This window comes from Haliotis rubra, unplaced genomic scaffold, assembly GCF_003918875.1.
Source record: "Haliotis rubra isolate DU_JTF1 unplaced genomic scaffold, ASM391887v1 Scf106, whole genome shotgun sequence".
NCBI classification, from domain to species: Eukaryota; Metazoa; Mollusca; class Gastropoda; order Lepetellida; family Haliotidae; genus Haliotis; species Haliotis rubra.
Genome location: NW_025764959.1, coordinates 1,924,468 through 1,949,171, shown reverse-complemented (window position 1 = coordinate 1,949,171; position 24,704 = coordinate 1,924,468). Strand labels below are relative to the sequence as shown.

The 24,704-nt window shown below is 39.3% G+C and overlaps 1 protein-coding gene across 1 annotated transcript in view; it reads right to left on the bottom strand.

Annotated features, from left to right (window-relative positions):
- LOC124277646 (collagen alpha-5(IV) chain-like) overlaps positions 1-24,330 on the bottom strand; it is a 65,126-nt gene extending 40,796 nt beyond the window's left edge. The window contains exons 1-8 of the mRNA XM_046713375.1: positions 23,956-24,330; positions 20,259-20,315; positions 18,037-18,171; positions 14,553-14,597; positions 13,079-13,141; positions 4,964-5,044; positions 2,649-2,726; positions 1,971-2,033 (exon numbers count right to left, since the gene is read on the bottom strand). Coding sequence (XP_046569331.1) covers positions 1,971-2,033; positions 2,649-2,726; positions 4,964-5,044; positions 13,079-13,141; positions 14,553-14,597; positions 18,037-18,171; positions 20,259-20,315; positions 23,956-24,045 — 612 coding nt within the window. The 5' untranslated portion in view covers positions 24,046-24,330. The remainder of the gene's footprint in view (positions 1-1,970; positions 2,034-2,648; positions 2,727-4,963; positions 5,045-13,078; positions 13,142-14,552; positions 14,598-18,036; positions 18,172-20,258; positions 20,316-23,955) is intronic.
- Positions 24,331-24,704: the final 374 nt, after the last annotated feature.

The following is a 24,704-nucleotide window of genomic DNA, read 5'->3' as shown; positions in this document are numbered from 1 at the left end:
ATACATTACAGCTTCATTCAGGTTCTTTTACCCTTGACTTATACATTACAGCTTCATTCAGGTTCTTTTACCCTTGACTTATACATTACAGCTTCATTCAGGTTCTTTTACCCTTGACTTACATTACAGCTTCATTCAGGTTCTTTTTACCCTTGACTTATACATTACAGCTTCATTCAGGTTCCTTTACCCTTGACACATACATTACAGCTTCATTCAGGTTCCTTTACCCTTGACTTTATACATTACAGCTTCATTCAGGTTCTTTACCCTTGACACATACATTACAGCTTCATTCAGGTTCTTTTACCCTTGACTTATACATTACAGCTTCATTCAGGTTCTTTTACCCTTGACTTATACATTACAGCTTCATTCAGGTTCTTTTTTACCCTTGACTTATACATTACAGCTTCATTCAGGTTCTTTTACCCTTGACTTATACATTACAGCTTCATTCAGGTTCCCTTTACCTTGACTTATACATTACAGCTTCATTCAGGTTCCTTTTACTCTTGACACATACATTACAGCTTCATTCAGGTTCCTTTACTCTTGACTTATACATTACAGCGTCATTCAGGTTCCTTTACCCTTGACTTATACATTACAGCTTCATTCAGGTTCCTTTACCCTTGACTTATACATTACAGCTTCATTCAGGTTCCTTTACCCTTGACACATACATTACAGCTTCATTCAGGTTCCTCTACCCTTGACTTATACATTACAGCTTCATTCAGGTTCCTTTACCCTTGACTTATACATTACAGCTTCATTCAGGTTCCTTTACCCTTGACTTATACATTACAGCTTCATTCAGGTTCCTTTACTCTTGACACATACATTACAGCTTCATTCAGGTTCCTTTACTCTTGACTTATACATTACAGCGTCATTCAGGTTCCTTTACCCTTGACTTATACATTACAGCTTCATTCAGGTTCTTTTACCCTTGACTTATACATTACAGCTTCATTCAGGTTCCTTTACCCTTGACTTATACATTACAGCTTCATTCAGGTTCCTTTACCCCTGACTTATACATTACAGCTTCATTCAGGTTCCTTTACCCTTGACTTATACATTACAGCTTCATTCAGGTTCCTTTACCCTTGACTTATACATTACAGCTTCATTCAAGTTTTTCTTGAAAGTAGCTTCTGTGTATGGCAGCGTTTAAAATTCCCGCCTGCCCAACCGTCCGGAACGGTCTATTTTCATCTCGGACGGTCAAATTTCGAAAGTAGCCTGTCCGTGGTCTGGTAGATGTTTTTACCCCTACCATTAAATATTTCATAATATCAGACATTATCTCTTGTCGTCAGTTTGAGGTGTTTGAGGTATTATGAAAATTATGTTAACCTACTTACGATTGGACAGTTCATGTTAAGATAACCAATCACAACAGGTGTAATTACAGTTTATTGTTGAAAACTGGACAGGCAAGTTTGTATCCGAACTGGTAATTTTTTTAAGTTACCAGTCCGGCTGTCTGGCTTGGAATTTTGTGAGCTTTAAACACTGGTGTATGGTCATACATCCTTAAAAACCAAACTTCCAAAAGAACAATTCAAGTAATTTATAGAAGCACACAGATCTGGTGTAACCCCATTTGTGTTCAGTTTGACACATGGTCATCTTGGTCAAACATCTGCCAGGACAGCTATCTGGACTTTGGTTTGCACTATGACGTCATATGAAAAGACGCTAAAATATGGTACTTGTTGTTGCCGTGCCTGACACTCATCATACAGGGGATAAACCAAGGCCTGTGTCGGTATACCAGCATTATACACTGGCATTAGTCCATACTAGGACACGCATCTGCAATGTATCTATGCATGTGTATGGCAGGCATTACCCTTTAACACAATGCTAAACCTGACTTCACATCATCCCCCTCCAGTTTGACAAGTCATAAATTTCAAAATAATGATTCTTTTAGAAGGTATTTTGATTCTACTCACAGGGATTCCTCTGTCTCCAGGGTAGCCGTAATCACCAGGTAGACCAATCTCACCTGGGAAACCCTGTCAACAAACAGAAGCTGTGTACACAAGCACAAAATCAATGGCACATTTGTATCTATTTTATACTAATAACCATTGTTAGAAAAGTTACTTTTTGTACACACAGTTACATATTTCTGTTTCTGAACATCATTCACACTTGATAGCACAAGCAGGAGGATGTCTTTAGAAACATAATTATCCTGTTTATTACCTTTTACAAAGGTGAAGGATTCATCTAGGGAATAACAAATGATATCGCTTATTACATTAATGTCAAACATTATCAGGGATTTTCCACACTTAGAATCTGTCATTTGGTTCAAATCTGGGATGTTTTTAGAATGTTCATATTTTCAGAGGTATCTTGACATTGCTCTTAATGTAATAATGTAAAATTACGCCATCAAGTACATTCTTTTTTATTAGGTCTGTTATCTGTTAAATCCTTTTAAATAATTGATTATATATCTCGGAACCAGAAAGGAACCATATAAGTGTACAGAACTTGATCAAGAAACATGTGGTAACCAACTGTATCAGTCATCCTATATCACTTTGATGAAATCTATATCAAATATTTATCAAGTTTTCAAATACCAGTGTAGGACATTTTGGAAGTTTGATATGGCTTACCACTTGTCCATCTCTTCCATCTTCACCAGGCTCTCCCTTGAAGCCAAACCGCACACCTTCACTTGCTCCTGGTGCTCCCTGAAAGCAACATGTATTAGATAAGAATAGAATAGAATAGAATAGAATAGAATAGAATAGAATAGAATAGAATAGAATAGAATAGAATAGAATAGAATAGAATAGAATAGAATAGAATAGAATAGAATAGAATAGAATAGAATAGAATAGTACTTTAATGCCTTTTTCAGAGCTACTGACACATCAGAGAGATACAAAACATATTTACATAAATTCACTGATTTACGTATCTCCACATTTGTTTAAGAGATATGGTACTTGGAATAAGGATGTATGGGCTCTCTTAGTTTTCACAATTAGAACTTTGTAGCAGCGGCCTGAAGGGACGAGTTTCTATCAAATTAAGTTGGAGAGTAATAAACAGAATACTAAACTCGCTTCCATGAAATACCATTTTTATTTAACTCATGAAAGATTTAGTATCAAACTGGCTTTCACTTGTTTGATACCAAATCATTAACTCGTTTAATAAAAATGGTATTACACGGAAGGTCGTTTAGTATCCTCCATGTATACCACACATACATAATACAGTATCTCATGTGTGGAATAACCTGAAATATACCATACACATATCCAAATACAAACCACCTGGGTGGAACACCTTGGAATATATCACATACATACCCTGTTTGTGTAACACCCACAAATATATCACATACATACCCTGTTTGTGTAACACCCACAAATATATCACATACATACCCTGTTTGTGTAACACCCACAAATATATCACATACATACCCTGTTTGTGTAACACCCACAAATATATCACATACATACCCTGTTTGTGTAACACCCACAAATATATCACATACATCCTTCATTTTCTAGCATTGATTAAAAAATAATTGGGAACGTCTTACTGCCACTTGCCTCCCTTAATGTCACTTCATACACACACAAATATTGTATCAAGTATACTACAGCATAGTTAGATCACCCTTTAAAGAACAACAAACATACAACACAAGCTGAAAGTGATTTCAAAGATATACCACATTTCATGTCCCTATTTCATCAATCACGCACATGTTAAAACCTTGTCCCAGACATTTACCGGTATTTGGGGCATGTCTGGGGCATGTCCTGGACTACTGTAAGTCTGCGTTTAAGTCTGAAGCTAAGATCTTAGAACTAAGATATCTTTGTGAATGGTACATCTATTCTGTTTAATGCCGGCCCAGTGGCAACTCACTACTATACAGAATCCCACCTTCTACAGTCACATGTATCTGAAACACATGCTATACTGTATTTGGGATTACACTTTCTCCTTTCACTTTCTCACATATATCTGGTACATTTGCTGGAAATGAGTATTATTACTACCTGAACACAACATTTCGGCATGTGCACAGTATAACCTGTATATCATGATTTGAAATGCTAATGTGCTGGTACCGTCACCAGCAACACTTACCAAATGTTGCATCAACAAGACTGACATGCTTATGTCAAATTTGTGTTCATAATATCGCATATATCACAAATATATTTAGGAAAGGATATGATATGAACCAATGAAATATAAAAACAATTCTTATTTCTTTAGCGACAACTAACTGAAATCTGCAATTACACTTAGTCATATTTCTGAACTAAATATTTGATTTGGATTTGTTCTCCCCAATTAGAATCATGCTTTCCCACCTTGTTCTTCCACACACTCAAACTTAAACTACCAAACCGTTTACATGGCTTACACAAACTAGTCATAGTAAGAGAACCAATCAGATGTAAGCTTTTATTCAATATAGTGCATTTGGAAACCTGAAAAATAATTGTTTCAAATGTTGGGGCCATGGAAAGCTATATTCATAATTGGTTGACAAATACCTCAAAAGACTGTCAATCTAGCCAGAAATTTTGAACATTTTATGTTAGTGAACTATCAAAACAAGATTTGGTTTAAAAAAGAATATTGAATCAGCAGACACAGGGTGAGCTGTATCTAATAATCTGCAGCCTCCATATGAACTGATTGAAATCTGTATTAGGTATGATCATAATGGCAAGACAGGAAAATCAATAATCAAATATATGAAAAACAGTAAAAATTTGTTTCTGCTCATCTCAAAAAAACATTCCACTCTCTTATAAAACCAAACATGACTAAATGTTAATTTTACAAAAGAAAATGTTCCGACTATGCCAAGGATATATAATGGTCACTGGGCAGACATTTAAGTCAAAATACTACAAAACTGAGACAGTTTTTCTGTGCTTATTCTTACCTTTCTACCAGGTCTACCCGGACGTCCTCTAGATCCTGGCAGGCCAGGCAGACCAGGCTGTCCCGAGAAACCCGCGTCTCCCTGGAAGAAGAAGAACATGGGGTATGAGTTGGATCACTGAAGACTAGACCGCCTCCGTGGTGTAGTGGTTGGAGCGTCCGCCCGGAGAGCGGAAGGTCGCGGGTTCGATCCCCGACCGCGTCATGCCAAAAAGACGTTAAAATATGGTACTTGTTGGTCCCTGTCTGGCGTTCGGCATTAATGGGTACAACAAGGACTGGTCGGCTCGGAGTCAGTATAATGTGTCTGAGTGGGGTATTCATGCTTAACTGCGGTATCTCAGTGGGCTAGCACTATAAAACCAGCTTAAGTCTGGGCTAGTACAAGCAGACGCACATACACATACACACGCATGCAGGTCGTCATATGAGCGAAATATTCTCAAGCACGACGTAAAACCCAATTTCACATCACCTCACCTGAAGACTAGACTCCAACATCTTGAAATATACACATAACTATAAACATACTGTTATTGCATTTTAGCTGACCTGGATATGTAGTCAACAGTTAATAATATCAACAAAGAAACTATACAAATGTTACTGTCAGTGTTGACATTAATAGCAGAAATATAACAGCATTAGGACAAACACACATGCCAAAGTTCAGCTATCTGAGAGGCAAATGTGTGTTTCTTTCTGAGAATTTAAGAACATGGTAAAAGCAAGTCGAATATGAAGTATCACAAAAACAGAACATTAATGCTGAACATCACACTACCATATACATGTGTAATTGACATGAATAGGTTTTGAAAATTTGCTGCCAAGAGGATTCATATTGAGGATTGGACATCATCGCTGTTTGGAATCAGGCCCCGATTTCTCGAAACAAACTTAAGTCTGAGTTTTGACTTAAGTCTGAGTTTTTACTCAAATTTGAGAAAACGCAGGAAAATGCATTTCCAAGAATAAACTGAAATTAATATTAAACTCAAACTTAGCAGACAATTTGAGTTTGGTGGATAGATTACTTAAGTTGTTTGGGCTTTTTTTTTAGTTAAAAAATGCAGTTGAGTTAAAAATTCAGCTGTTCAATTTGTCAAACTCAGTTTAAAATTTGAGTACAAACTTAAGTTTGTTTCGAGAAATCGGGGCCAGTATGTGTAGGTACAGATTCTCTGGTCTTCTTGTTTCTGAGAAGATGAATTGCCAAGAAATGCATTTTAAGAGAAATTAGAGAGTGCCATGGTCAGATGTAGGTCAAATTATAAAATACACTTTAAACATGTAAAAGGAACAAGGTTTGTGTTTGTGGTTTCACATTGCACCCAGCAATATACCAGCTGTTTGATTGCTGCCTTTAGATATTAAGGTTCAGTGAATAATATTATGAGCATTTAGGTCTTGTACCATCAACCAAGGCACCAAGCTTGACTATCCTACCCATAACAATCACCTCAGCCTATGACCACCATAAGGTTGTTGGACACCAATTCTTACTGGAATCTGACCCATGCTACTGCAGCATACTACTAGCCAAGTTTACTGAAGGAAACAGCTTGAAGACTATTATCATGTCCCAATGATAAAAGCTTCATGGTGAACTACATAACAAGGCTTTGGATGACATTTGGCCAGACACCACTGCTGGAATCTTTGGTTATCTAACAGTGCTGGTGCCAGATGAGTACAAAATGTTAATGAGGCTGAAAATTGAATCAAGATAATGATCTGTGAAGCCCCAAAAATGACAGTGTTGCAGTGAACCATATCAGAGGAACACGACATATGGGCAGCCTCAAGATTGTGTATGTTCCTTGACAATGGACCAGTGTTAACTTAGACATGCTTTTGGGTGTAGGTAATGGCAACCTAACTAAAGGCATGAGAGGAGCACAATAGGTTAAGTTGTAAGTGAGTGAGTTATGTTGAAGCCACTTTTAACAGCATTGAAGTTATATCATGACATGTCAACTTCATGAAGGTTGGTTTGTTGTTTAACGCCACACTCAGCAATATTATAGCTGTAAATAATCGGGTCTGGACAAGACAATCCAGTGATTAACAGCATGAGCATCAATCTACGTAATTGGGATACGATGACATGTGTCAACCAAGTCAGCAAGCCTGACCACCCGATCCTGTGAATCGCCTCTTACGACAAGCATAGTCGCCTTTTGTGGCAAGCATGTGTTGCTGAAGACCTATTCTACCCCGGATCTTTACGGGTCTGCACAAACAGAATAGTTGTAAATCAAACTAAAGTTACAAAGAAAAGGGTGGGTTACTGAAGATCAATTCTAGCCCAGATCTTTGCTTCGTGAGAGAGGATAGCTTGACATTTACCACTTTTGTGAAGCCAAAGTGCTGACAAATGAAGAAACATAATTCGGCAAACCATGACTTGAACCTACAATATTTAAGCCTGCTGCATAGATGACAAGGCCACAGGTGCCCATAAGTCATACTGTGGAATTTGATTGACTAACCAATCAAGTTTTAGCTTGATAACAGTGTAAGAATCCTAACTGAAATGTCGCTCTATGCAGTAAACAAGAACTTGTTATCAATAAAGCCGTGATGCTTCATTACTGACTCACTAACTTCTAGAATGCGGATCAAGTTTTTTTAAACAATTTGGACAAAGTCATAGAGAATCTACTGGTCCATGATTGGGGGAAACGCCAGTGCTTGTGTTGTGCCATTGTGATGTCACTGATTCTGTCACGTGGTCTGCAATTTTGGGGGTTAATTAAATAATGTTCAGTATGTAAAGTCATAATTGTTGACATATTTATATATAATAATTGACTTGAGTGTTTTTCAATTTATGGAGGTTTAAATATTGAAATAGGTGTTGTGTGTGCTATGCAGGCTTATACAGCATATCCACCTGGTGTGTATATCTTCATAACACAACAAGGACTGGAGTAAACCCTTTACAACTGGGGCATTTAGAGCATGGCAAATACTTTCATCCAATGGGTAGTCACTATTTCATTCAAGTATAGCACATTTATAAGCTGATGAATTACTGTAAGATATACAATTTACAGATGTGTGGAACTTGTAGGCTTTGTGAAACTTGTACATTTCCGCATGATGGCCCTTAAACATAAACACCTGACTGCAGAAATTGTAGTGCTTATATACACAATTTGAAATCTGTTCAAACTTGCATGGGAGTTTGTAACGTGTAGTTGGCAGAGCTCAGCCATATCCCTGTGCTCCCAGATGGATGGAGAATTTGTGCCAGGGCTTTAACAGGATATACAAGCAGAGTCACAAGAACCTCTGGCAAGCATACCATAAATTGGGCTGCATTGTATGACAAAAAGAATTCATTTTTAGAGGCTGGTATATGAGAATACAATTTCCAGCTTTCTTATCATTTAACATAATGATCTATGGTATCTATGGCATCTACATATCTTCTTTGGGGACTATGCACCCAATCATTTTTGGCATAAGTTCACGAAAGAAACAAGTGGGCAGATAAATATTTTGAATTATTGACATAAGACATGTAATGGCGGAAATCTGAGCTGATCCGAGATTGAAACAGTGAGTTCCCAGAAGAATGTATGTGTCCCCCATCGGATTGTGCTGACACATGCAGAAACCTGTTTGTTTCAGCAGAAATCAGCCACTTTAAGACAAAACAATAAGCAGCAAGTGCATCCTAGAAGGCCTGCCAGTTCTCTTTATCTGTGAATGTGGCACCATGTGGCCTGGGTGGGCTGTTGTCTTTGTGATGCTTGGGATAAACACGCTAATATTTCACCAGTATTGTGTTGAGGCCATACAGGGGCTTACTCATTGTTGGTGCATAGTACAGTTGACATTTAGGTTTTTACCCATGCATGTGGGAGGGACTGAAACCTCCATAATTAATCATTAGGAAGAAGAGGAAGGCGGAAGACAGAGGAAGGAGGAGGAGAGGAAGAAAAAGAAAAAAGAAGAACAAGTAGAATAAGGAAGAAGAAGTTTGTTTAGGGGAAATGAATACTTTACTGAGTTGACCTGATCACATTAACCTTTTCTTTTCTAGCAAACAATTTTTTAATTACTTTTCAAAAATCTGATAGCAGCCCATGACTATCAAGTACACTTTTCTAATGACAAAGTAAGAACCCCCAAATGTACACTTTGACGCCAGACATATCAACTTATGAAAACAAGAAATGAACGGCCTTTAACTGCACATTATGCGTGGTGCACCCTGACATTTGGAAGCCTTGGGGAGCTGTGCAGCATATCATATGTGTACAACTGTTGCTTTAACCTTTGAGAGTTTTTAAATAAACTTGCATTAAATATTGTAAGCTGTTTTCAAAACTACCAACACAATTTTCATATATCACTGAAAAATTTTGCCATTTAAACTTAATCGCATTTGATTGACACCATAATTGTATTTCATGAATATCAAGGGATTTTGTCTAAAAGTTGTGTTATCAAACATGTGGACTACATCCCCCTGAACTGAAATGCCAAGCAGTTCTCTGAGACAAGGCTCAACCCCCTCTAGCTATCCTCACCACTAACTTCACACAAATTGGTCTTAAATAAACAACTCAGTTTCTCCTTTCTCATTCACATGTCCATGACCATTGAATAATAAACTAATTCTCACTGTCCAAGTATTATCATGTAAATATTTGCATGATGTAACATCAAGCAGCTACATCCAATAAGCATCTCCTGTGTTCTCACATGGACAGAGTTAGTTGCTCTGCTAGGGGGCTGGCTGCACAGTAGTCTGGCTAAGACACAAGGAGGGGCAGTGTTTACACTACTCCATGAAGTGTCAGTCCCTACACTGGGTGTCTGGAGACGACCACTGCATGTGCTTGTTGTTACAACTTCCTTCCCCTTTATCTGTATAATCCTGGAGTCAGATTAGCGCTGAGCCCATGTGTGTCATGCCATGCTCCTGACACACTGATTAAGATATGAAAGAAGCTTTGTCTGCTGTAGCTGGCTGCTGATTGCTTTAATGTGGAGATGATGTGGCATTGCACCCTGCTACTGGTTCATCTGACGGGGTAGGGGGATCACAGGGATGGGGAATAGTGGACCCCGAGACAAACACCCGAAGGGTAGGTGATGGGAGGACAGGGTAGGGCAGTGGGTAGGTGAAGGGAGGACAGGAAAGATCAGTGGGTAGGTTAATGGAGGACAGGGTAGGGCAGTGGGTAGGTGATGGGAGGACAGGGTGGGACAGTTGGTAGGTGAAGGGAGGACAGGGAAGGGCAGTGGGTAGGTGAAGGGAGGACAGGGTGGGACAGTGGGTAGGTGAAGGGAGGACAGGGTAGGGCAGTTGGTAGGGAAGGGAGGACAGGGTAGGACAGTGGGTAGGTGATGGGAGGACAGGGTAGGACAGTGGGTTGGTGAAGGGAGGACAGGATAGGACAGTGGGTAGGTGAAGGAAGAACAGGGTAGGACAGTGGGTAGGTGAAGGGAGGACAGGGTAGGACAGTTGGTGGGTGAAGGGAGGACAGGGTAGGACAGTTGGTGGGTGAAGGAAGGACAGGGTAGGACAGTGGGTAGGTGAAGGGAGGACAGGGTAGGACAGTTGGTAGGTGAAGGGAGGACAGGGTAGGGCAGTGGGTAGGGAAGGGAGGACAGGGTAGGGCAGTGGGTAGGGAAGGGAGGACAGGGTAGGACAGTTGATGGGTGAAAGGAAGACAGGGTAGGACAGTTGGTGGGTGAAGGAAGGACAGGGTAGGACAGTTGGTGGGTGAAGGGAGGACAGGGTAGGACAGTGGGTGGTTGAAGGAAGGGAGAGAGGGTATGACAGTTGGTAGGTGAAGGGAGGACAGGGTAGGACAGTTGGTAGGTGAAGGGAGGACAGGGTAGGACAGTGGGTAGGTGAAGGGAGGACAGGGTAGGACAGTTGGTGGGTGAAGGGAGGACAGGGCAGGACAGTGGGTAGGGAAGGGAGGACAGGGTAGGGCAGTGGGTAGGGAAGGGAGGAGAGGGTAGGGCAGTTGGTGGGTGAAGGAAGGACAGGGTAGGACCGTTGGTGGGTGAAGGGAGGAGAGGGTAGGGCAGTTGGTGGGTGAAGGAAGGACAGGGTAGGACCGTTGGTGGGTGAAGGGAGGACAGGTAGAGGGCAGTTGGTGGGTGAAGGAGAAGGACAGGGTAGGACAGTGGGTAGGTGAAGGGAGGACAGGGTAGGGCAGTGGGTAGGGGAGGGAGGACAGGGGTAGGGCAGTGGGTAGGAAAGGGAGGACAGGGTAGGGCAGTGGGTAGGGAAGGGAGGACAGGGTAGGGCAGTTGGTGGGTAGGGAAGGAGGAGGAGAGGGTAGGAGCAGTTGGTGGGTGAAGGAAGGACAGGAAGTAGGACCGTTGGTGGGTGAAAAGGAGGACAGGGGTAGGGCAGTTGGTGGGTGAAAGGAAGGACAGGGGTAGGGCAGTTGGTGGGTTAAGGAAGACAGGGTAGGACAGTTGGTGGGTGAAGGGAGGACAGGGTAGGACAGTGTGTGGGTGAAGGGAGGACAGGAGTAGGGCAGGGCAGTTGGTGGGTTAAGGGGGAGGACAGGGTAGGACAGTTGGTGGGTGAAAGGAGGACAGGGTAGGACAGTGTGTGGGTGAAAGGAGAGGGGAGGACAGGGTAGGGCAGTGGGTGGGTGAAGGGAGGACAGGGTAGGACAGTTGGTGGGTGAAGGGAGGACAGGGTAGAGCAGTGGGTAGGTGAAGGGAGGACATGGTAGGGCAGTGGGTAGGTGAAGGGAGGACAGGGTAGGACAGTGTGTAGGTGAAGGGAGGACAGTGTGTAGGTGATGATGAGTGTTTATGGTATATGGCCTGTCCAGACTTCATATCCTCCTCAAAGAGCACAGTTTGATTATTATTACCCCGGATAATAGTCACATGACTTATCCCACTAGGTACCCATTTTCTGCTGGGTGAACAGAGGGAATTGTGAACAAACTCAATTGCCTTAGGTGAGAGTACATGTATCACATGTGCTTCGTTGTGGGGCAGGACAGAAGTCATAGAATCTCTCAGGAGTCAAGCTGCCAAACACGGTCACCCATCAAAGTACTCTCCGTGCCCAATGTTGCTTAACTTCAACTGATTTGTGACCTGAGCTCTATGCACAGGCCCACACACCACCACATACATAAATATTATAGCTGTATAGGAAGGGTTGAATTTGGGAAAACACTCACTCTATTCCACACAAGGAATGCCTGTCAAGGAATTATCCTGACATCATCAATGCTTCAATGCTGTTTTCAATGCATACCCCAATAGCATAGATAGATGCTCCTGATGTCTATCATTTGATTGTCTGCACTCACCTATCACAGACATAGCTGGACTATTGCTGAGTGTGGCATAGTAAACAAACATGTTGATAAAAAAATAATAAAATAGTAAATATGAAAGTAACAGGCATCAAGAGACCTCCTCCCATGCTGTTGTCTTTTTTAAAACGATAATGTCCAATTTTCGGGTGTAAACATGCGTATGATAGTGAGTCACTTCCTACATGGTGAAATGTTATACCCTGAGAATGATCATTACTCATGGTGGGACCTCAGGGAAGCCATTCCATCAGATAAACCTCACAAAGCTCTGAGTAAGCATCTTTTGTTTACTCAGTGCACTACAAGGTCAAGATAAAGCAGACAGGGTATGAATTGGGGAGATGGCTACGGTAGTCATGAGCTGCTATATATAGTATATATGGTATATATAGTATATATGGTATATATGGTATATATAGGACCCAGAGTGACCAGGGTACAGTATTTGTGACATACAGACGCCAATGTAAGGAACTGGAGCTAACGGTACCCACCTTAAAGGGGGATGGTGGAGTGGGGGGATGAGGGTGTAAGGAGGGGGGGAAATTTCGTGGATGTAATATGAGGAACATGCAGTTTCGGAGTATATTCTCACATACAGGAAAACAGGAAAATCTATTTTCGCTGGTAAGCTTAATATTGTGTCATCGAATGGCTGTGTGTGTGTGTGTTCAGGAGGTTCAGAGGGATTTAGACGATTCACCGAATTGATCAATTTGAAATAAAATCGGCAGAAATCTGTGGATCAGCGGAAAATTGCCATAACTGGTCACATATGTGGTACTTACTTGGGTTCCATTGCAGCCAGGATATCCTTGAGGTCCTACTGGTCCCTCGATACCGGACTGACCCTGAAACAAAACACAATATGAGAACTCGTGGAAATGTTTCAGTCTACTTGCTAAGTGATAATTATCCTGATAATTCCCATCAAATATTAATTTTCAGATTATGTTCATTCAAAGTGTCATGCACCAAATTATATATAACTGAGGTCAACATCTAAAGTTTGCAATAATATATTAAAGTGATCTACTACTATACAGTTTTAGAGAATACACCCTATTCTTTGTAACTTTAGTTTGATTTACAACTCTTCTGTTTGTGCAGACCCGTGAAGATCTGGGGTAGAATAGGTCTTCAGCAACCCATGCTTGCCACAAAAGGCGACTATGCTTGTCATAAGAGGTGACTAACGGGATCGGGTTGTCAGGCTCGCTGACTTGGTTGACACATGTCATCGGTTCCTAAATGCGCAGATTGATGCTCATGCTGTTGATCACTGGATTGTCTAGTCCAGACTCGATTATTTACAGACTGCCGCAATATAGCTGGAATATTGCTGAATGCGGCGTAAAACTAAACTCACTCACTCACTCTGTTTGTGCAATACAGAACTGCTGATGGGTATTTTAGACTTCTCTCTTTGAAAATCAATAAAAGTGCTACTTTTGTACATATTTGCAACATTTCAAGCAATTTATGCGGGGGGAATATTTCGTTGCAGATATATTTCCTACACTTAACCAACTTATTTTTGCATAAGATTCTCCAAACTGTTGCACAAGATGAGTGATGGTTAGACAGACTCGATCAAAATTAACAATTCCTTTAATTTTCAATTACATAAATAAGAAACTGGAGATACTTTCTTTGCTCCTCAGTGTATATATGCATGAATATTGAAAAACTGAAATCTTGTAAAATGTGACTGTTGACACAGTCTATCTATTTCACATCAACAGACATAATGTATTCAATAATAACCACTGATCATCGATGCAAATCCAATGAAATTGCCTATTGTACCGTCATGTACTTATATTGAGTAAATTAAATGCAAAAAAAAATATTTAAATTTAATAAATTAATAATTTTCAAAAAGCATGACTAGATATTGTCCCACCCAATGAGGTCACCTGATCACCAGATCAGATTCATATGATGTGACATGGTAGAACATACTGTAAAGCACAGGCACCACTCGCGTGGTCAGTTGACATGTGTTAGCTACACATACTGAAAAGTAGTCCTATAAATGCGCTTGAAAATTCATCAACCCTGAGTGTACCATAAATGTATTTGCAAGAAAACTAAGACACATTTTATGAAATCCACATGAAGCAGTGTGCTGTTGATGAAATATATGTCTAAACCGGTATGCACACTCAGTGAAAGCTTTATACACCAAGTAAACAAAGCTTACCCAGATACGAGGGAGACAATGTGACAGGTTACCAGGATAATAGAGAAACTACTTACCGGGATACCTGGTATTCCTGTGAAACCGGGCAGACCTGAGGCTCCCTGCAAAGAAAAAAGAAAATTTAGTTGTCATTAACACACTCACCATGTGGACAACTAACGTTTTTCTAATATTTTTCACCACTGTTCATCAGTCGTCAATTTAGTGTGCTTTAGTCTTTTCAAAGCAAAATCTTGAATTTTAAAATCTTTTAATTTTGTCCCAATATGAGTAGTGCCAGCCTCACTGTGAGGATCGTTATGTGGCAATACCTGCTGTTAATGTATTAACTTATCAGGATGAAACCCGTGAAAATCCGGGTTAGAATTGATCTTCAGCAACCCATGCTTGTCGTAAGAGGCGACTAACAGGATCGGGTGGTCAGCCTTACTGACTTCCTTGACACATGTCATTGAATCCCAATTGGATTGTCTGGTCCAACTCGATTATTTACAAACAGACGCCATATAGCTGGAATATTGATGAGTACGGCGTTTAATAACAACCAACAACCAACTGTCAGTTCACTTGTAGTGACTTGCAGCAGCAAACGACTGAAGCACTCATAAAATGGTAATCAGATGATAACCCATGAAGGTGTAATTTAGAGTTCCATCACCTTGTAACACATGGACAAGTCTGGATCCTGTATAATGTCAATGACACTTTACCCTTACACCATGCATGGCTTTCATGTATGACTTCATAAAGAATTTTCATTTATTTCATATTAAACATATTTAAACCATCACATACATCACTCTTTAGGGTGTGGCCTTGGTACATTTAATTACTTTCCCCTGGAAGGACTGGGTATATTTATGCAAAATGTTTTAAATCTTATCAGTGATTTCAGTTGATGAAGAAAGTGTCGGTACAAACGGTAGAGAAATTTATAAAATTTGTCGCTTTCCGGATTACATGCACCAATCCTCCGCCGCTTGAATTTTGCTGATGTAGACTATCCTGTTACATGTGTTTAAGTTCATGAGAAGCGACAAAGCCCATCCCTCGATGATGCCATGACAGTGGGGAAGTGCATTCCCAAGCACTCAGCTCGTCACCTCCCACTCTCTACCCACTCTCACTTTGTCACAGTCGAACCATTGACACCAGGTTCTACATCTCTACCACTGAAGTTATGAAGTCATCCAGAGACTCCTCATGCACAGACCATTTGACATGCTTGCAATTATTTCAAAGACAATCCTTTTCCTTCATAGGATTCTGTGACTGGATGTGCTGTTGGGTCACTATGATCGATGGTTTCTTTTACTTGAAAATGGTTTCTTGTAAAGCTGATTGATGTCTAAAATATTACAGTGGATACCAGAAAATTAACAGAAAGTCGCTTTTCCATAAAAAGAATCATCCAAATTTAAGGCTTGTTTCACCACAGGATCAAAGACGTCATGGCGTCTGTCCCTTGCTGCACCCTAAATTAGCTTCAAATTTCATAAACATAAGAAATCAAATCAGATTAGAAAAATAATCTTGAGTAAAAATGTTTTTAAACATAGATATAAAATTGCCTCAGAAACAATTGTTTCTGCTTGTAAACCTGACTTTGAGTAAACAATACACTTGGAAGCTATCAATACATCTGATGTGATTTCATAACAAACAGAGTTATGAAATTGGCTCCATGACTCAAAGATGTATACGTCATTCAACAAGAGCAGTTTGAATGCATTAATGGAACAACAGCATGTGTGTGTCACATGGTGTAGTGGCAAACTGGGCGGGTTCTCTTATGGCCATCAAGGAGAAGGAGGGGGAGAAGGCTGTCAGCCTACACACACCACTCGGCTGGGGCTGTCTGCAGATAAGTCTGCCCACAAAATACACTAGGCCTGTCTACAGACAGCCTTCACACTACACTAGGTCCAGCTTCAGACAGCCTTCAAATGACACTGTCTGCAGAAATGTCTGCCTACACACTACAAGGGGGCTGTCTGCAGAAACGTCTGCCTACACACTACAAGGAGGCTGTCTGCAGAAATGTCTGCCTACACACTACACTGGGGCTGTCTGCAGAAACGTCTGCCTACACACTACACTGGGTCTATCTACAGACACTGACCCTACAAAAGAACCTATCCTTATTGAGCCGGATGGACCGCACACCTCACAAGCCCAAACAACAAACACACAGCAGACCCTGCCACTTCCATCCTACTCAGCCAGCTGGCCCCACCCTGTAACCATGTAACCGAAGCATTGATCACACGTCACAAACTTACTAATAATTCCCTCCCCTTAAACATCAGCCACATGAACAAACAGGGCTGGAACACTGATATCATCTCAACTTACATTTACACAAAGTTTTGGTAACCAATTTTACATAAGATTTCAGATCTACATAAGATTTCATAGTTGTTGTTAAAGACAGCCACAGTTCAAATTCTGAGTAATGAAACAGACAAACAACACTTAGTTAAGAAATTATTAAATATGGACGAACAGTTTACTTTGTAAGTTTGTTGCAGGCATTTCTTGCAGTTTATAAGATTTTCACCCTTACTCATGTCATTTCAGAATATCTTGCCCCCCAAATAATATGCATGCTTCTCCCATATTTTTTCATATATAAATTTCATAATTTTTGTGGCCTAACATGGGAGCAGATGCAAATGAAAATAAAATTAACTAAAATCTATCGATTACTTTTTCATGCAAACAAATCAGTGTTAAATTGCAGTCAGTATTGAGATAATGCATTGAATTAACAGTAGTCTGAAAGGTTTCCGAAACATCTGCCTGGATTGAAAATGATTAGTTACTATCTGGTCTCAATTCCCAACACTGCTCATTCTGACATGAGGTTCACACTTGTAGTGACCATAAGCGTTCCAAGTACATGCCATACAGAAGTGCATATGCTAAGTTCCGATGCGGCACTGCACCAATTAATATTGAGCTGGGTAGATATAACAATATTCCACTTAACGACAGAAAATGTTTTTATTGTAAACACTGTGTTGAAGACGAAGTTCATGTTTTAATTAATTGTCCGGTTTATAGTGATGAACGTTTTAGTCTTTTAAATATTTGTGATAGCCTATGTCAGAATTTTAGTAATCTTACTGATATACAAAAAACTGCTTTTATCCTGTCCAATAGCAATATTTGTTTTATAGCTGCCAAAACCTACCATGTTATTTTAAAAAGGAGAAAATCCGTATTATATAACTTTTAATTATTGTTATTCATAATACATGTACATGCAATTTTTAAAGAATTTTAGTCTCTCATAATTCCGTATGGAATGGCCCTATGTAAATATATGTTTAATTAGTTTGTATATATGTATAACAGGGGTGAGACTTTAATAAATAATCTGTCTGTCTGCCAAGTCCACGGACCCCTGATCTTATGTCTGATGTCTAGTCCACACAACCTTAGAGGATAACTCAATTAGGAAGCTGACAATGGTAAGGACAACATCTGTGGGATGACTGTACACTCTCCTACACACTCATCACTTCTGGTACTTACTCTGAATCCCTTGGGTCCTCGAGCGCCGACCTCACCCAGGTCACCTTTCATCCCCAACTGGCCGATAGGGCCCTCTGGTCCAGGGAAGCCGGGCAGGCCAGGTGGACCTTGCAGCCCTGGAAGTCCTCTCCCTCCCTGCAACACACGAACCAGTTTATAAAAGGCATTCATAGAACACATAAAAAATGTGTAAAACAGATGGTTAGACATCATTCACTAGATTATGTGTATTTATCATATTAAAACATAATATTTTTCAATATATGTAGCTTTAAAAATAACATTGATATTTCATTCCAGGTAATTAACACTATGTACCAGAACTAATTTCAGCAAGCACTTAATGACACTAAGGTTTCTGAAGCATCATGAGGCCAGACCAATTTTAAATCTTGTTTTATGTATTTTTGTCCCCAGAAAACCTAAAGGCAGGAGGGAATTTTTTTTTTTAAAAATCGCCAGTCAAAGTAATAGTCCTTCTAAATTGTTGGGAATTGGTAAAAATTGCACAATTGATAATTGGTTCATAACAACCGATCAATCATCGAAAATAATTTGTTAGCGTCATTTATCAAATTCTCCTGGTTATGTTTGTTAATGCACAAAAATATAGAAAAAAACGTGTAGTTCTTTTGGATTTTTTGCAAACTGCACAAAAAGCATTTACAAATTTCACATCTTAAAGGATGACTAGTATGGTATGAACCTAAATTTCATGGATAATTCAATCATGACAAGGAATGAGATTGAAGTGCTTGTGAAATGTAACAGACAAAACCAGCCTTGTGAAAAATATTGTTAATGCAAAAAAGTGTTCCAAAATTGTTTGTTTTCGTTTATGAGAAAACATGATCGATTGCTTGGTCGTTTAGTCACTGGGACCAATCCTTGATTACTAGTATTTCAATTAATCGGACCACCACTACTTCTAAATACTAAAAGTATTTTACTTTTGACAATTTATGAAGTGTATATGGGGCAAAATACAACCTAAAATACATTTTCTTGTAAGTTTACATTTTTGGCCAATAAAAACATTAGGGTTTGGATTTTTGATCGGGGAAAATCATTTTATTCTCTTATTCTTGAAAAAATATAACCGGCGGATCCGAAAACAAGAAATAAAATTGGTCTGGCCTGAAGATGACAAAAAATATACTTAAATTCAAAAGAAGTTAACAACCATCCAGTTTTTTGTTCACATGAATAAAGTTAATCTGCTAGTAGAACACACTTGAAAATATCTGATTATTCTGGCATCCTTTTGCATACACCATGACGTTTAATCAATAGTTTCATAAAACTAGTTGTTAAAAACATTTTCCCTGATGATTATTTTACAATTTTAGAACATTACCTATCATCTTCAACTGTGATTTTGACTTTTGAGGCCAATCATTAAATAAACACAGATGTTCCACAGAGATTATAACTAAATCAAACAGCACTAATGATACACTATTCAATTTATTGTGTAAAATATTCACATCAGAACTTAATATAGAAACCATGTATGTGCACAGTACATCGCTTCTCCAGTCAGGATAATGAGATTTCTTCACTTGACAAGTGTTAACTGCTAAAGCTGATGCAAGGAGGTTGAACAATCATAATAGAGCCAGAAAATGTCAACGACCAGCAAAGTTTATTTGCTAACAAGTCCTAATTAAACAAGGTGTTGCATCACTGTTTTAGCCATTTAAACACGAGCTGTGAGAATGATTAAGTGTGATGTAACCCCAGTCTGCGGTTTCCCTAATAAGAAGTCAGAGGACAGACAAACAGCTTCACACACCAATGTAAACAGTGCACACACAACAGCTGAGGTTTAACAGTGGACCTCTGCATCTCCTTTACCGGTAATATTGAGTTGGGATGTATTGACACTGTTTCCTGTTATATCACATCTGGGTGATAAGTCATAACAATACAAACATGATTGTAGCACTCCAAGTAATCTCAATAGTTTTACAATGTAGAACATAACATAATGAAGTATTGTTATGAATGTTTGGACACATGACAACTTGGTGATAACTGATAATAGTACATGCTGAAATGTAAATTACAAAACACTGTGGAATTAATTCTAACATTAAATACAAAGTTCAACATATGTCTAATATGCTAACAGCAAGACCAATGAACCTCTGTATACAATCACAAGTTGTACCATATAACACATACTTTTCAAAATAAGACTGGTAGGAAGCTTTACTCACATTTTCTCCCTTCTGGCCCTCACAGATACACACAGCTGATGTGCATCCTTTACAAGCCTGAAAAACAAAAAGATGATCTTAAGCACATGAGCACATGAGCACGCTTTAATGTCCCTTTTAGCAGTATTCTAACCATATCACAGCAGGGGACACAATAAATGTACTTCACACAGGATACCCATGTGGGGAATTGAACTCCTATCTTCAGCATGAGCAAACGCTGTAATTAAAAGCTACCAAGCTGCCCCAAATGAAAATGAAATATGGCATTCTGCACAGTTCAAATTACAAGCCAAACAATTAACTGTGGGAATCTGAAATGGCTAATCTCCTTCAATCATAGGAATATTAATGACAGTCTCACTAAACTCAAATAAATATATATTTTTGAAAAGGGTGTAATGATTTATCAATTGCACAGATCAAGTACTTGTTTTATAATGCTAGATTACTGACACATGGGTGGTGACAGGTCCTGTTAAGGGCCTAGGAGTCAGAGGATCCTTGCTATAAGAGTGAGTGAGTGAGTGAGTTAGTTTTACGCCCCACTCAGCAATATTCCAGCTATATGGTGGCGGTCTGTAAATAATCAAGTCTGGACCAGACAATCCAGTGATCAACAGCATGAGCATCGATCTGCGTAATTGGGAACTGATGACTTTTCATAAGAATCATAACTGCTCTGTCAAATATGAGCGATTGATGGTGTAATCAGAATCAAATACTATAAGAGCAAACCTCCAGGACCCATATCCCCTGTCTAACCCCTTACACATTTTTCAAAAAGTTGATAGCAACACAATCTGAAGGGAAACAAGAAAATTTGATTTCTGAAAATGTTATCAATCAATGTTCTAATATACAAGACTTAGATTAGCAAAGAAGGTTACAAACTCATGACATGTTGTGAGGTGTGTTGGTGTTTGAAAATGGTGTCTTTGAACAGTTAGATCTGGAAAGGTCATTTATGTTTTAAAAAACAGAATTAATGTGAGACAATAACAATTCTTTCTGAAACTGCTATAAATTAAAACTCTTGGGATCACAGATGTTTCCAAACCACTGATGCACTTAAACTTTTGTAATCCTTTCAGGGATTCGGATCATCTAAGTGTATTTTCACTTTACTGTGAGTATCAAGCTTGCAGTCAGAAAATTTAACTCAAAGTTTGGTTAACTCCCAGTATAACAACAGCAAAATATTATCCCTGCGCCAAGACAAAAGTCAACAAAAACTGTATCACTTTGATAGACAGGTTTAGTTAATATATTTATTCGATCCATTTTTTCAAGCATATCTTCATATTTGTCTCTGTGTCACTAAATATCATGTAAAACCCAGAAGGAAACCTATGCCCCATTATTATTCCAAGAATATGGAATGAGGATCCTAGAATTATGCTTATTATCCATTCTTTGGTCTTTTTTGTCTCTGTTTGCTCTAGACATGAGTGCCTGTGTCCCTTGTGTAACATTACCCCACCCCCAGGTGACATGTGACCCCAGGTGGGGGCCAGTCCAGGCCTACACACTGCTGACTGGGGCTGTGTGGTTTTCATTAACCCAGCATCAGGTTTCAGGCAGGGATGTTATCAAATTTCCTTATCTTGACCAAAACTATGCAGCACTGGGGCCATGTGTTAACAAAAGCAATGTGCTTCATCATCAGATTGAAAAGTCGCCCAGTGGGTGGGTGTGGCACTGAGAACAGTTGTAACATCTTATTCCTTGATTAACATTGCAGTATTGATATTTTAAACGTTCATGCAAAGAAAATCTGCGTGCACTCCCTTGACCTTAAAATAGCACTGTTACATTATATATATCAAAGTTTTATATTCCATGAAAAGATCATGTTGCATACTTTATAACTAGTCATGTCCATTACTGACAAATTTATGGATAACAACTTCTTTTATTTTGTGAGTGCGACATTTCCACAGATTCTAGTACCATATGTACTGAAATATTACACTCACAAAATAAAAGAAGTTGTTATCCATAAACTTGTCAGTGTTGTACTTCTCAACTTCTAAAATGCCACTCAAAGAATTAGTGATGTCCATGCTTTACACCCTGTCTCCCCAGGATACCTATGTACACGAAGCCTTCTTCTATTTGTGAAACTAACATAATTATCATCACTACCTATCTTATGAAGGTTAAACTCCTCTTGACTCAATAACATAGATTGATGTTTTGTGAAAACATATTTGAATAATTTACACTCTTAAGTAAAAGACTTATCTGGGTAATTCACAATTAAAATTTGATGTTTCTTAAATTAAATATGATGATGGCATAGTAATCTATACTGTTAGTTGATAAAAGACCTGAAGGTTTGTGCAGTGCCAGCACTTGTATATCAGACATGGTATCTATTCTATCACACTGGGTCAATAGGGAAAGTTGGTGAAGGGTCATTCCTGTAGAACATTCTGGAAACTCCAGCTGTTCTCAGTAAGCAGTCCAGTACCGCACATATAACACATGCATAGCTATAACAGTCACACCATTCCTTGTTTTACATTTTCACATGTGTTTTGGTACTCTGGCATGTTAGTAACAAGATTCATAATTAACAGTTTTCTGATTTTGATTTTTAATACTTTTACAATGGGTCTACGTGACAAAATATCTGGGAAATGTGTGCTGTTTCAAATATGCCTGCTTTTAATTTTAATATAACCCAGATAAACACACCGGGGTGTATTTTGTTTCCATGTCACGGTGTGAAATGGTGATGGAAACCCGTTACGTTGTTTGAAATGCCAAGACTTGACGTGACAAAAAGTATCAAACATAAGATAGGTAAGAGATTTGATTCAACAAAACGTGTTTGAACAACTGCGTAGCAAGTAAAAAAGTCATGCATCTATTTTGGAATTTGTGAGCATCGCGTCCAGACCGCCAGCAAATAAATCGTTTTGAGTGCGAACGCTTAGTCCCAGATAAGGCCTGTGACCTACATCAAGCTCAGCGTAACCGTGCAAAACGAAATAATGACTGCTCCCTGTATCATGGCACCGCGAAAGACCACCAAGCACATGTACATGGAACTTTTATTGAATGGTATTTCTTTTCATCAACCACTTGACTAATATCTTCACTGATTAATTTTCAATATCTTTGTTCGAAACGCACCTCAATAATATAAGGCTGTTAATATTAGAAACTTTATCCAAATTGTTTTGGAGCTTAAAAAGGTAGATGTTTCGATATCTATAACTTTAGACTACCATCATATCCATTGAACAGGAGTATCCCGAACCACTACAACTTACACCTCTAACAATGTCATATCTACAGGTCTATGGTTATCCAAACACGTCCCTAGCAACGAGGTGTTTACTGAGGAACTGGACATTGGCCGATTACAAGAATTACGGCATAGATTAAGATGACTATCGGTTGATCATAGTTCAGATGTTCAATCGAAGTCAGCATACAAGCGCTGTACCTATTCAGACTACAGAATAACTAATATCATAGTTTGTAACTAAAACAATTATTTAAGAAAAGGAAATGCCCTGTGAGGAATGACACAATAAGAGTAAATGAAAACATTAATTGGATGAACGTGAACATGACCTTTTCTTCACTCGACATGTCCTCCGGGACATTTGAATGAATGGAGATTACAAATCTGTAACTGATGCAGTGGAAAAGTGGATATAAGTACAAAGGAAATACTCACGGCTCCAGAAGCAGTATCCAAATAATCCAAGAAGAGAATCACTCCCAGAACTAACGGCAAGTGCCGCTTCAGAAATTCCTTGGGTTTCATGTTGTTAAATGTTAAATCACACTTTGCTTATGCAGAATAATACTATCATAAAGCCTACTGGCCAAAGGAAAGCCAGCAAGCCCCTCAAACTAGCTGTTCCTCGCTATCCCTCACTCCGAGACGGGCTAGTTTCTTCAGTTTTCCACCATCTTGTCTCGAGTTGAGGGAATATGCACCAAACTGCAGACGACAAAATAGGGGCACTATTTTCTCAGGTTTCTGAAAGGCACCGAATTTGGAATATTTTGTCACGGAAATTCCCCACTTTACCAAGTCATATCTCAGTACATGATTAAAGTGGAAAATTTGTCAGTATTGTAGTGCAAGAATTTCCAACAAGACGGACTAACTTCTCTCAGCGGAAGCAGAGTTCCTCCTTTTCCGCGCAAGCCGCCCTGAACTTGTGCCTGTGGGCGGATGCAGCGGGGGGTTGACCTGCCAATCACTCCGTGTTTGTCGTGGGGTAACGGTCCGCTGTACCAAATATCCCACGAGAACTTGGGAGAATTCACGACCGGGCGCGCAAAGAACTGACTGTAATGTGTGGAAAAAGTTCTCCGATTTGAATAATAGACTCTATCTACAAGAGAAAACCCCGTACTTTGTCAAAAAGAATAAAATTAGAATAAAAATCTTCTCTGAGAATTCTGTACCTCACA